General features: G+C 42.2%; 1 protein-coding gene across 3 annotated transcripts in view; it reads right to left on the bottom strand.

Moving 5' to 3' along the window:
• The window catches only part of LOC133477709 (ras association domain-containing protein 8), a 28907-nt gene extending 14615 nt beyond the window's left edge, over positions 1 to 14292 (bottom strand). For 2 of the 3 annotated variants that reach the window (XM_061772772.1, XM_061772770.1), the window contains exons 1-2: positions 14059 to 14292; positions 6520 to 6720 (exon numbers count right to left, since the gene is read on the bottom strand). In XM_061772772.1, the coding sequence (XP_061628756.1) occupies positions 6520 to 6622 (103 nt within the window). In that variant the 5' untranslated portion in view covers positions 6623 to 6720; positions 14059 to 14292. The remainder of the gene's footprint in view (positions 1 to 6519; positions 6721 to 14058) is intronic. The other variant, XM_061772771.1, reaches the window with a different exon arrangement.
• Positions 14293 to 15229: the final 937 nt, after the last annotated feature.

Genomic DNA, 15229 nt, shown 5'->3' on the forward strand with positions numbered 1-15229 from the left:
AGACAGTCAATGTGCTGCTTGTATTTAGTATGGTTGAGTTTAGCTTTGTTAAAGACGGTATAGTTGAGTTTAGCTTTGTTAAAGACCCCAAGAATAATGAGGGGTGAATCTGGGTGCTTTTTTCCCCTAAGTTCGGTTGCTTGTTCAGAGAGCGTTAGCAGTGCGGCATTCGTGTTAGCTTCAGAAGGAATGTAGACACCCGTGATTATGAAGGAGGCGAACTCGCACGGCGAGTAGAATGACTTAGAGTTCAAAATCAGCGACTCCAAGTCCGGGCTGCAGTCTCTGCTGAGCTCCGTGACGTTTGTACACAATTTTTCGTTGATATAGAAGCATATCCTGTCGCCTTTTGTTTCCCCCGATAACTCCGTGACGCAGTCTACCCGGTGAAGCCCAGAAGCATTACAGCGCCATCGGGGATGCGTTCAGAAAGCCATCTCTCCTTGAAGCACAGGGCAGCGGAACGTACGTCCTAAGTCTTTACAGGTGTTTGTGAGAAGATGAAGCTCATCCATTTTGTTGGGTAGGGAGTGTCGCTTTGCGAGGTGAATCGACGGGAGCGGCATTCAGTATCCTCTCTTACGGCGCTTTACCTGCAATCCGGCTCGTTTCCGCTCATCGTTTTGGCTCTTAACACCATAATGAATTTGAATTGAAACAAATAAGATGTGCTTGACGTGCAGACACTAATTTAATTTGAGGGTATTTAAATCAAAATCATGTAAACAGTATAGGAATTATAACAGTTCATGTATATGCCCCACACTTTTTAGTGGGGCCGGCTTTATCTTAATGCTAGCATAATGTATCCTCACGTTGCTGAAATAGATCTGACGCATACAGTATCTCGCAATACCGAACTTGGACTCACAAAGATCCTGTATGCCGCTTTTTCATTACAAGTTCCATCACGGCCTTGGCCCCGCTTCGCCCCGGCCTCACTTGGCCTGGCCTGGCCTCCGTTACTTCTCCATTGCAGCAGGCACCAATAAAAAGCGGGAGGGATTGGGGCGGGATCAAGAAGGTGACGTGAACTCACACAACTTGGTGCCCATTTGTTTTATTATTTTATCTCACAACAGACCTAAAACCTAACTGTGGAGCCAGTTCTGTGTTCTGCCCTTTCTATACACTACAACACAACGAACGCAGTGTAGTCAGACGTGCAGACCTCTCCGACCGCTGCTGGCAGCAGTGGTATTCTGTGCACACTACGCTCGCATTTTCATGCTTTCCACATAATTATTAGTGGTGCTTCTTTTAATGATTTAACAGGTTTGTTGTGTTGCCCGTTTGAGGTCACCGAAAACTCGGCGTGTCACGATAACAAATTAAGACGATATATTTTCCTCACAAACGATAATATTCTTGTTTTTTTGAAGGCCTCAGTAAATCATGAAAAATAAGACCCACCCTTAGGGCTGCACAATTAATAAAATTTTAATCGTGATCGCAATTCTGGCTGCCACGATTAAATGAGCCTGATCGTCTGTAATTTTTTTACATTTAAAATGCGAGCACTGCTGCATATGAAAAGTGCTTCATTTACAGCAGTGCCCGCAACCGAGTCAGCCAGCCACCAGGGGAGAACGCATGGTTAATGCTTCATTAAGTGCCGGCAGTGTGCTCCGGTGCCAACTTTAACATAAAAGCCAAATGGCACTGATGTCCAATGAAGTAGTATATGAAGATTTTATTTTGAAGTTGGGCCACTCAGCACATTGGCAGAGAGGAAGCATGTCATGCTAAGACACTATTAACAATCATTGTAGCGGGTGCCTTGACGTCAACGTTTCGGCTGGCCTGACCGCAAGGACAAAACACCGGGAGTAACTAGAGAAGGAAATCACTACTGCTGAATTATTTGCGGTTTGTGACCGTGCACGACTGACCAATGGTCAAGCAGAACAAGGATAACCTACCGTCCTTGACAATTCACTATATTGACGACGGTGATTTTCAAATTAAAGGCGGTGCTTGCAGCCTAATGTTATTGCTTTCTATGCATTAACTGTATTTGCTCCCATTAAGATGCAATTTGGGATTGTACTTTGTAATACCTTATTCATTCAGTCAGCCCTTGCTAAAGTAATTTTTTAATTATCTATCAATTATTCTTATTTAAAGATTCACTTTGAACTGGAAACAGTTAAATATTGATTCTTAAAAAGTAGTGCAATTAAAAAAAAGATTTTTCCCTGACAAGAGGAATAATTGTGATTAATAATCGTGATTACAATATTGATCAAAATAATTGTGATGATTATTTTGATCATATTCGTACAGCCTTACCCCCATTTATAACTATATAAACTACTGTGTGGTTGGTCCGCTGAAGATGAGCCCTTCAACTGTCAATCAAATATACGTTGACGTTCGCTGTAGACAACTATTGGCTGAATAACGAGTGCCACTGAGGTTATGCTTAACAAACAATTAACATCCGTATGTTTGTGGAAATTGGGGACTAACACTCACAACTCGGAACGGCGGTGACGTTTTAAACGACCTTGCCGCAGTGGAGTGAGCTGTTTAGCTCCTTAGCTTGTGGCCGGGCTAGTGAACACAACAGACAGTTAACTTTCCCTTAAGTGCCTTGGCGAAAATTCTGTGCATTTATAATTTATTTAAAATATTCATCCATCTATTTTCCGTGCTGCTTATCCTCACTAGGGTCGCCGGCATGCTGGAGCCTATCCCAGCTGAATGGGCGAGAGGAGGGGCACACCCTGAACTGGTCACCAGCCAATCGCAGGGCACATATAAACAAACACTCATTCACACTCACATGCACACCAACATGCATGTTTTTGGAATGTGGGAGGAAACCAGAGTACCTGGAAAAAACACACAGGGAGAACATGCAAACTCCACACAGGGAGGTCGGATTTGAACCCGGGCCCATAGAACTGTGAGGCAGATCTGCTAACCAGTCGTACACCGTTTTTTTTTTTTTAAGCACTTACAGCAAATATACTGGGTCTTGTCTACTATAGAATTTCCATCTCTGTTCTCAACCATGTAGTCATATAATGCTAATATACTGATGTGAAGACCTAAATGAAATTATTAAAATTATTTTTCATTCTTCCTCTCCTCCAGTCTGCTTCGCATATTTGAACAGAACTAGCATTATCTGTATTAACAGTTTTGCTCACTTTGTCCAGATTACAGTCACTGGAAAAGGTAGTTGAAAATGAGGCGCTTAAAGTCAGTCAGACTTTTTTTTCCCTTCTCTCCTCGCTATTGCGACTGACATGGGTGGAGTCACAGCTGACAATGAGGTGCTCTAAATAGCACTCTAAATCTGAATAAAATAGATACAGTATACAATATTATATATTAAGTAGACTTTACACCGATTTTATTGGCCTTATCGGTATCGGCTGATAATTAGCATTCTATGCTGATCGGCTTTAATGTCTTAATTCGCCGATCCGCTCAATGACGTCATTGATCGGCTCTGCAAGACATTTACTCCGCGTCGCCATCGTGCACACTATATTTGAATCCAAAAGCTAGTTTCTTTTTAGCCTTGTCGCGTGCCTTTTGCCGTAGTCCTGTAAATATCTGACAGCCAATAAAGTTACTTAAAAAAACCCCAAAAAAAACATGTCTGAGACAACACGTAATGCCCGGATCAGACTACAAGACAAATTTGCTCTTTCAAGATTGCACATTGTCAGACTACTGCAATAAAATCTTGTATTCCGATACCACCGCATTCCGCTTTTTACGATCATTGGGCTTTATCTTGTCAACTCAAATGCGACCGGATACACACGGTACCATGGCGACAACAACAAGAGTGGATCGCGCAGTCTATATTATGAGGACAAAATGGGGAGAAATGTATGTTGGTGGTCGCCGGTGCTCCGGACAGGAGAGGACGTTCGTTTAAGGCTTGCTTGAGGTATGTTCCCGTACATTTAATACGATACGGCTCGCAAGCAGGCAACAAAACGTTATGTAGCCTAGCAAGCTACTGCTAGCACTGACGGTTGGACATAAACATGGCGCCATTCTGTCGAATCATGCTCTAAAGTTTTGGTGTGGGTGAAGTCATTTAATTAAAAATAAAGTAATTTAATTACAGTAAGTTAGCACCCATTATTTATGTCATGTAATGTTGGTTTGACCCAGGGGTGTCCAAACTTTTTGCAAAGAAGGCCAGATTTGGTCAGATGAAAATGTATGTAAATATTTAACTATATCACTTTGCTGTCTGCAGCTAGGTCGATATTGCAAATGAGAATCTGTTTTCAATTGCATTACGAGGATAGTTAAAGGTTCAAATAATAATAAATTAAATACAAATGAACTATTTTATGAAAGTTGACTGAAATTTTTTAGAAACATGTATTTATTGGGCGGCACGGTGGCCGACTGGTTAGAGCGTCAGCCTCACAGTTCTGAGGACCCGGGTTCATTCCCCGGCCCCGCCTGTGTGGAGTTTGCAGGTTCTCCCCGTGCCTGCGTGGGTTTTCTCCGGGCACTCCGGTTTCCTCCCACATCCCAAAAACATGCATTAATTGGAGACTCTAAATTGCCCGTAGGCATGACTGTGAGCGCGAATGGTTGTTTGTTTCTATGTGCCCTGCGATTGGCTGGCAACCAGTTCAGGGTGTACCCCGCCTCCTGCCCGATGACGGCTGGGATGGGCTCCAGCACGCCCGCGACCCTAGTGAGGAGAAGCGGCTCAGAAAATGGATGGATGGATGGATGTATTTATTGATTTTGTTTTAACAAATCACATCTCAGTGCATTTTGACAAAGAATAGTATAGTGACTATGTTATTCTTTTTTGATCATCACAAAAAAAAAAAATCAATCCACTGAGACTTCTAGCTCGCCTTTGTCGAATTTTCATTTTAGTCACGAGCTCTTGTGAAAAAGCGCTGCTGTGCTATCAAAACAGCTTCCAGTTTTTCGGCGCGTTTGTTCGCCGTTAGCTTGTTGTAGTTAGCATGTTTCGTCTGGTAATGCCTCTTAATATTAAATTCTTTGAAAACAGCCACAGTCTCTTGGAAAATTAGGCAGACACAGTTGTTTCATATGTCAGTGAAAAAAATCCACTTGTCCTGGACACAGCGGTCCTCATTGTCAATTTTCCTCTTTTTAGTTTCAGTTGCCATTTTCGAAATGGGCTAAAAACATACCACAAAAGTAAAAGTTCACACAGGGGTCACGCGACGAGAGTGCGGCCACAGGTCTACTGCCGCCCTCTGGTGAAATATAAAATGGCTTTTTTTTTGTACGTGTGTATTGTTTACTGTGGTAAACTATGCTGGCGGGCCACATATTATTGATTTTATGACGATGCTTCGGGCCGGAAGAAATTTGGACACGGGCCGGATTTGGCCCGCGGGCCGGACTTTGGGCATTACGTGGTTTGACCTGACTGATTAAAACACACGATCTGACTAGAGTAGTGATTTCCAACCTTTATGCAGCTAAGGAACATATTTTACAATTGAAAAATATAACGGCACACAAACAAACAAAAATGTCACAAAAAGTGGATTCATTAATTACTGTATTTACTTCCTGCCATCTATTAGAAGACCATTCATTTGTTCTGTCTGTCTCTATGCCTCACTGGCATAAATAGGGGAACAAAGATACATTATTTATTGTAAATATAATTTTTTGAGCAATTAAGTACACAAGTATATACAATAAATGAACAGGTCATTTAAATAGACACATTCGTCCATCTTGTGATCGGATCAGTGATCGTTTTTTTAAACTGGCTGATCGGTGATTGGCCCCAAAAATTCTGATCGTGTTAAGCCTAATATTAAGGATATATGAATTCGAGGCGGCGGCACGGTGGCCGACTGGTTAGAGCGTCAGCCTCACAGTTCTGAGGTGCGGGGTTCAATCCCCGTCCCCGCCTGTGTGGAGTTTGCATGTTCTCCCCGTGCCTGCGTGGGTTTTCTCCGGGCACTCCGGTTTCCTCCCACATCCCAAAAACATGCATTAATTGGAGACTCTAAATTGCCCGAAGGCATGACTGTGAGTGCAAATGGTTGTTTGTTTCGATGTGCCCTGCGATTGGCTGGCAACCAGTTCAGGGTGTACCCCGCCTCCTGCCCGATGACAGCTGGGATAGGCTCCAGCACGCCCGCGACCCTAGTGAGGAGAAGCGGCTCAGAGAATGGATGGATGGATGAATTCGAGGCACAAACACTGGGAGCTGGAGGTGGCATGTGGTGGTTCAGCCATATCAAAGACTACATTTGTGTCTTACAGTACACTTCTCATAGTAGTGATTACCCATTCATCCATTTGTTTAGACCACTCATCCTCATTACAGTGCGTGAGCTGGAACCTATTCCAACAGATTTTAGGGGAGAGGCTGGGTACACGCTGGCCAGTCCATCATATACACACAAGCAAACACACACTCATATTCACAATATACAGTTTTGGTCTTACACCCCCCGCCAAAGAAAACAAACAAACAAGCAAGAGGAGAACATGCAAGATATAGATTTCTTGCACAGCTTGTCTTACCTATAGCCTGAGCCAGCGCAATCACCACATCCTGGCAGGTGGTCACCTCAGTAACCCCACACACGACCCTTTGAACTCCATCCACCCAGACCTTGAGCTCCATTCTGGGTCAAAAGTGACAGGGGTTACTGTGATGTGTTGGCCCCAACATTCTTGAAGACATCAGATGTGCAAGGGCAGCTGAAGCCCTTCTGGCTACTTCTGGGGGGAAACACAAAGGAAACAGGAAAGAGACAGTGAGGATGTGGTCAGGGATAGGTTACCTTAAAGTTCATGTAACGCAAACTGTTATTATTTGGTGCAATTAATCATCAGGCTACAAACAGTTGCTCATTGTGAAAATATTGAGTCCAGTCATCTTTTTCATCAGTCATGCCAAGACCATCTGGCTGTAACTATTTTTTTTGTGCTAAATAGGTACATTCTGTCTACTGAGAAGCAGGAAAATAGTGCCAGTAGACATTCCCAGGCCCAGTTCCTGCTTTTGTAAGCAGAACTAGGAAGCCGTGAGGACAGTGGAGGAAAATTACGTGTGTGAAATAACAGAGAGTGAAGCAGCATGAAAATGTTTTGTTGCAAAACAGGAAGGTAGAGCCAGAGGGGAATCACAATACAAGGAAGTGACAAATGCGTTTGTGTTTGTTCTTTGAGCTACACTAATTAATCCCTTCTGCTCATTGGAACACACACTGATGGTGCAGGTATAGTATAACCAAAGGATGGTAGTGACTCACTACATTTACTCTGTTACATTTAAGTTATTTTTTGGGATAAATTGCACAATTGAGAGTAGTTTTAATACAACAGTTTTTATTTTTGCATATTTCTATTAAGAAGAAATACTACTTTTACTTTGTTACATTGAGCTACATTTAGCTTGTTACTTTTATTTGTATCTATTACTGCTTACACGAGCTATAGTGCCATGAAAAAGTATTGGTCGCATTCTCAAATTCTTATATTTTTGCATAGTTTCCCCACTTTAATGTTTAAGATCATCAGACTAATCTATACATCAGACAAATATAACCACAGTGAACTTAAAATGCTGTTTTTAAAATGGTGATTTCATTTATTAAGGGAAAAAAAACAAACAAGTGACCTGGCCCTTGTGTGAAAACGTAATGGTCCCCTAAACCTAATAAGCCATCTTCAGCAGAAACAACTGAAATCATCATTTTCTATAACTGGCAATGAGTCATTCACATCTCTTTGGAGATATTTTGGCCAACTCTTCCTTGCAAAATTGGTTGAATTCAGCAATATTCTGAAAAACATTCTCCTTCAGGATTTTCTGTTAAAGAGCAGAATTCATGGTTCCATCAATCACAGCAAGTTGTACAGGTCCTGAAGGAGAAAAAAAGCAGCCCAAGCCCATCACACTACCACTACAATGTTTGACTGTTGGTCCGATGTTCTTTTTCTGAAATGCTGTGATACATTTATGATAGATGGAACGAGACACACACCCTCCAAAAAGCTCAACTTTCATCTCGTCAGCATTGATTTTCACCTTGGAACTCTGCCATGGATGCCATTTTTTGCCCAGTCTCTTCCTTATTGTCATGAACACTGACCTTAACTGAGGACAGGGAGGCCTGCAAATCTTTAAATGTGTCCTGAGTTCCTTTGTGGCCTCCTGGATGTATCTTTGCTGTTCCCTTGGGGTAATCTTTGTAGGTCGGACACTCCTAGGAAGGTTCACCACTGTTACATGTTTTCTCCATGTGAGGATAATGGCTCTCCCTGCGGTTTGCTGGAACCCTAAAGCTTTAGAAATGGCTTTTGTAACCCTTTCCAGACAGATAGATGTCACTTACATTATTTCTCGACTGTTATAGGACTTCTCTGGAGCGTGCCATTTTATTCCAGCTCTTTTGACCAACTTAATATTGTCAGGACAGATTCTGTTTAAGTGATTTCTGGATGGAACAAGTCTGGAGATAATCAGGCATGGGTGTGATCAGTGACTAACCTTGAATATTTTTTTTCCATAATAAATGAAATCACCATTTAAAAACAGCATTTTAAGTTTACTTGAGTTATATTTGTCTGATATTTACATTTGTTTTATGAAAGCGAAACAATACAAAAATATCAGAGAAGGGGGCCAATACTTTTCACGGCACTGTAAATTTGCATATTCGTATTTTGGTCTATTTGACAATGTTCTTATTAAAAAAAAAAAATAATAATAATAATCTAAAGTAGGTTAATTGATAACTAAATTGCCTGCAGGTATGAATATGAGTGCAAATGGTTGTTTATGTGTGCCCGGCAATGGACTGGCGACCAGTTCAGGGAGTACACCGCCTTTCGCCCAGAGTCAGCTGGGATAGGCTCCAGTACGCTCGCAATCCTAGTGAGGATAAGCGGTATGGAAAATGGATGGATGAAGTTACTCACCAGTTACTGAGTACTTGAGTAGTTTTTTCACTGAATATTTATATATTTAATGTATTTATATAAGATTTAATTATTTGGAGTAGTTTTCCTATTGATTGAGTCATTCCATTCTAGTGTTTTAGTGAGCAAGTATTCTCACTTGAGTACAGCTACATTACCCACCTCTCACTATAACTAACCTTTCAGAGTATAAAGTATATAAAGCATCAGATATTATATTTTAAATAAATACTTAACTATATTCATAATCTATAATGTGCCTGTGGATGAAAAAGCAAAGCTAGTGTACCCAGCGCATGTTCAAATGAGCAGAGTTCATCGCTGCCACAGCTGTTACTGCAGCTAATGCTAAAAACCCCGGCGAAACTGGGCATATCCGCTTTTGACGTCACAACTCAGCGACGCAATCAGCAATGGCAATGTTGAAATAATGTTTTGTACAAATATATAAACCTGGAAATAATTTTCGAAAGTTGAATCTTATTGTTATGTTACTTACATCGAAAGAGATCTTAGAAACCAAACGTCATTACAATCGGAGTTCTTTTTAACTACCGTAATTAATTGATTGTTAACCTTCCCCATTGTTGATCAAAGAAATATAAATGATGTCTCTGGATTTATATTTACTGGTCAACTGTTACATTAAAACATTTGATGAAACTGACTTAAAAAATAGTGACGATGTATTTGTGTTTGAAAGATCATTTTGTCTGTGGTGGGGAGTTTATCATTTTACATGAGTTGAATTCTGAGTTTTTGTTCTTAATTTAGACTTCAGATTGCATACAAGAGCTGAGGGATGCAGGAAACAGGAAAAAAAAGGTCACATTGCAATATTTTCCCTGCAGGTACCCGAAATACAATAACTACTTTATGAACCTCTTTCCCATTAAGGCCTTTCTACAAAGCAGCCTTTAAGGATTAGGAGTGAGACACACAGAAGAAAAGATGGAAAAAAAAAACAAAACAGAAACAAACAAAAAATGTTATTGATATTATGTGTTGACTCGGTGAAAGAGAGGTTTAGGGAACACAGCAAAGGGCAGTTGGCATTTTCATCAAATTTCTGTAGCTTTAAAAATTAAACTAGCTGATTTACAACCAATGTGATGCATAAACTTTAGATGCTCGCTTTTGTACAGACACGTTGCATTTATTCATTCATTTTCCGCACCGCTTATCCTGAACTAGGATCGTGGGCGTGCTGAAGCCTATCCCAGCTATCTTTGGGACAGAGGCGGGTACACCCTGAATTGGTCGCCAGCCAATCGCAGGGCACATATAAACAAACAAACATTCGCACTCACATTCACACCGACGGACAATTTAGAGTCCTCAATTAACAGACCAAGCATGTTTTGGGTATGTGGGCGGAAACCGGAGTACCTGGAGAAAACCCATGCAGGCAGGGGGAGAACATGAAAGCTCCACACAGGCGCGGCCCGATTTGAACCCAGGTCCTCAGAACTGTGAGGCAGATGTGATAACCAGTCATCCACCGTGCTGCCCAAATTGCATTTAGATTCATAAAAATAACCCAGAAAAGCTGACTATCGGAGCAGAGCTTTGCAGGGCAGAGAGCCATCTTAAACTCTGCACGCTCCCTTCCTCTGGCCCGCCAAAGCCACAATCTGGGGAGATGCCCACTTGCTGATTTGTGCAGCTCATCTAAGCAAGAGGAGCATTTAATTAGATTGAAGATGGCCTAAAATACTTTGGTATGATCACCCGCAGCAAACATAACGTCTTGTGAGCAAAAGTGTTGTTGACTCAAGATGAATTCCCCTGAGAGCAGAGAGGTGTGTGCTGTCTTTGTGCCCGTGATTAACCTCCAAGCCAAGTTGGCCAGGAAAAGGCCTCAACTGGCGACTGCTGTAAACAACCTACCATATGCTCGTGTGGGTGTTTCATTGTGGCTTTACATGGTGCTGTAACTCACACCAAGGAGAAATGCTGAAGGAGACTTTCGTTCAGGAGCTTAACACTTGCACTGCTTCATCCAGGGATTTACAGAAAATGAAGCAATTACAAAACAACCTGGCAAGAGTACCGTTTAATAGATTGCTGCTCTATGGTGGAGGTATTATGAGCGAAACAAAACACAATGTGGAGTGAGATCAACACGGGAGGACGGAATCAACTGAACCAAATAGAGTACTGATCTCACAAAAGCACTCTGCAGCGCATTAAAAACAGCTAAATAGTCTTGGTTTTGTTTGACTTTGAGAGTGGTGTTGTGGTTTATTGGAATGTTTATGGAGCACTTCTCACACACTGAACTACAGTACGTCAGACTGCTGACAGTTTTAAACAATAAGCTGTTTTTTTACATGCTGGTAGCCTTGTTTTAATGCTAAAGCTTTCAATCCACTTGACCTTCCTGTGGTGCGATTGTAGTTTACACTTTATAATGAGAATCAGATCCTTTGTAAAATGGTGAGCAGAAAAAAAAAGAAAAATATAATTCAATGTCCACACTGTCAACAAAAGCTGTTACCGAGAGGAATCTGCACAAGGAACTGACAGGGTCATGTGGATGGTTTTGCTTTGCAGTCACTAATACTAAAGAGATGGAAGTAGATTGGATACGGAGTAATTGGAAGCAACTAACGGATGATTATCCTTTCACTGCCCAAACAGGCTGCCAGAAAAAAGTAAATCTTCGAGAGGAACGCTTATGAACAAAGACAGTTTTTTTTTAACCTACGACACAGATTGGTGGAAACTTGAAGGAGTGTGGTTCCCCAGTCTGGTGGAGTCATTACAGTATGTCTGCATACCAGGAACTTCACTACCTTCAGAGTGGTTGTTGTCACCCGCTGGTTAGCCACTTGGCTGCATTCATGCATCACCTCTAGATGTCAAAATGTCCATATTTCTCACTGTGAATTAATTAGTAGGTTGCAGTTAATTCATTTTGTTACATAAAAATAGTATTTATCGTTCTGCTTTATGATTTTGTTTAAACACTTTTCGTAATCTCTATTATGTTACAGCAATGTATCGATTCAATTGGAACCAACATTGACTGGAATATCTGTAACATTGTCAATGACAATCACTGTTCTCAAAGGGCAAGGCTCTTCCTTTGGGAAAAAAGATAACTGTTCTCATCAACAAGTGTGCCACTACGGCCTGTTAAGAATGCCCTGTGAAGAGTAAACAATGGGGCGCATGGCCAAGACTGTAGCCCAAAACGAGCCTTGATCCTAAAGAGCCAGGGCTGATAACATCCTGGGTATACATTCCTAGCCTGTGAGAATGCAACAGCGCATGACCAAAAGATAAGGATGCTATGGGAAACTGTTCTCTGTGATCTTGATTGTTATGTGGCAGTCAATACCTATCGAATAACAAATATTGTTAAGCATTCCTCTTGTAAATGTGTAAAAACTTTCATGAGACTGTAAAAGATATAAGCTCTGTCATTTTGGTTGTTCGTTTACATGAGAGCGGGTGAAGGGTGAACACTTGCAAATGGGTCTGAAAGTGGATGACGTCTCTGTCTTAACACTAAAAAACATTGTCTGTGAAAATGTATCATAAGCCCAAGTGTGTTAAGTATTCAGTTTCGGCATGCACAAGTATGTCACAACCAAAACACAATCACGCCTCACAGAGCTCTTGTAGTGTCTGAGCTGATCAAGCTTCTCCAGCATAGTGTACATTTACTGCACTCCAAAAGTCTCAACACAGTGGCATTACTTACATACTGTACGTCTAATTCGAAAACCATACATAAGCAGACAAAGGTTACTGAACAGATGAAGATGGTTCCGGATAAGAACCAAGAGGAGTTGATGTTCAAGTATCTTCACCAACCAATAGCTTGGGACACATTTTGCGTTTACAGGTAAATGGGGATAGTTTTTGACAATGTTGCCATCTTTACAAGAGGCTATTGAAAAATGCAAAACATGGTATTTGTCAAGTAGATATAACTGTCGGTTACTTATGGCGTAGTGGAAAGTGGACTTTGTTGCAGACAGACTGGGTTCGGTTAGCGCTAAAGTGACGGTGTGAACGAAAAAGCTAATGGTTGGCTGTCTGTGTATGTGCCCTGCGCCAAACTGCTGACCAGTCCAAAGTGTAGTCTGCCTTTCGGCCAAAGTCAGCTGGATAGGCTACACCTCCTGGGATAGGATAAGCGATGGATGGATGGATGGATGGATGGATGGATTGATGGCTCTAACGGTGGTCTCCACTGAGTGAAAACTGAGGCATGTCACTGCAGCCAAATTTGATCACTCTATTCATTTTAACTAGATTTAAACTACATTTCGTGTACTGTACCAATATTGAAATTTAGGTCTTTGAGGGTAAAGCCTAAATGTCCCCCTGCCTCTCAAGCTGGCTGGTATTACAAACTATTAGGGTCTGAAGCAGCCCTCTCCAACTTAAGATGCCAACGCTGGCAGCAACTCGAACATCTGGATGGCACATTCGGCCAGGCAATAATGCTGCTTTTGTTTCCGTGCCATATGCATGCCTCGCTGGCCTGCTTTGAGGAGGCAGCAGGGACCCAGCAGGGCAGCGAGAGGCCTCTGGACAGGCTTTAAATGTTACAGCACTTTGTGAAATATTTACAACAATGTTTAAATTTAAGATCACTTTTGTCAGCCAATCTGTTATGTATCACTCTGTTCTCTGGTTCCCATAGTCTGAGGACTGCATTAAATGCATCAAAGATGTTTAATTATAACTTTACACATTGTTTGTTTGTATTTGTAAATGTAAGTACAGCAGTGGACTAAAGGGAAAAAGTAGGAAGACAAAGACTCCACAGGTTACTTCTGCTTGATCTTTTTTTTTTTAAATGCGAGGTTATTTGTTAAGTATTCTCCTTTCATGAGTAAACGTGGATGGAACTATAGCAACGTTGATGGCAGCTACAGCACTCACCACACAAAGACTAGTTTGTTGGAAATGTACACGTTCATGATATTCCAACTAACAGCACGTAACGGTATTCGCTTGACGTATGTGCAAGTAAAGTTGTAATAGTTGATTCAAAGCCTCAACAAGCTCTCATTACTGTTGGTCAAAAGGAGGAGGAAAGTACTCACAGAAGCCTTTATCAACACAACAGCAGATGACAATATTCCATATCGCGCCATGTACTGCTCTTACCATCATGGCGCAAAGAAGATTCAGCTCACAAGTTTGCAGCTGGAACATTCGTAGAGGCGAGAATAGCACAAATGATGTCCTTCTTCACCATTGCCCCTTCCCCCCCGACGACCTGCGACAAAGTGGTGTTGGTCGTTTCCACGATAAAAAACGACAAGGACGTTTGAGCTCCCTGTCCCAAAGTTTGAGTGGGTCCACTCTGAGTGTGCTCGTGTTTTGTGGAAGGGGGGTGGGGTGGGGTGGGGGGGGAGAAAAAAGAAGGAAAAAAAAAAAAGCCCCTCTCCCCACGCTTGTCTCCTCTCTCCTCCTCCAGGCGAACACATCGCATTGGAAGCGGGGCACCGCAAGGCATTGTGGACCGTTTAAAGGGAGAGGCCACGCTGAACCGCGACTCCCGCATCCAGGGCAACTGGTCACGGTTAGGGCATCCTGAGCATCCACGCTGACCTCCAAGTCAGATCAACACACCTATAAACACGATACCCTGAGTAAACTATCCCACACACACGTAAAATAAAATGGATAGGGAAAGGGCACACTGAAGGCTACTAGAAACAATACCAAAGTGGGGGGCAAAAATATAATTAAAATATAAACTACACTTTAAGCGAGTGGTGCCCAAACTACCACCCAGGGGGCACTGCCAGTCTGCCATCCATTTTTAAATAACGTTAGACAAAAAAAATAAAAGGTGAAGGGGGCAGCATGGAGAGTGTGGGTGTCAAAAGTGTGAAGATTGTGACACCCACATGACTCATGTCATGACAACTATGCATCCATCCATTTTCCATGCCGCTCATCCTCACTAGGATGGCGGGGGTGCTGGAGCCTATCCCAGCTGACTCTGGGTGAGAGGCGGGGTACACCCTGAACTGGTCGCCGGACAATTGCAGAGGCAATTGCCATTCACACTCACATTCCCACCTACGGGCAATTTAGAGTTTTCAATTAATCTAGCATGCATGTTTTGGGGATGTGGGAGGGAACCGGAGTACAAGAAACCAGAGTACCCAGAGAAAAACCACACAGACATGGGGAGAATATGCAAACTGCACACAAGTTAGGCCGGATTGGAACCCGGGCGCTCAGAACTGTGAGGCAGTTGTGGTAACCAGTCTTTCACCGTGCCGCCCGAAAGGTAATTCAGTGTCAGATGCAAAAATTGTTTCCT

Source organism: Phyllopteryx taeniolatus, chromosome 5, assembly GCF_024500385.1.
Source record: "Phyllopteryx taeniolatus isolate TA_2022b chromosome 5, UOR_Ptae_1.2, whole genome shotgun sequence".
Classification (NCBI taxonomy): Eukaryota; Metazoa; Chordata; class Actinopteri; order Syngnathiformes; family Syngnathidae; genus Phyllopteryx; species Phyllopteryx taeniolatus.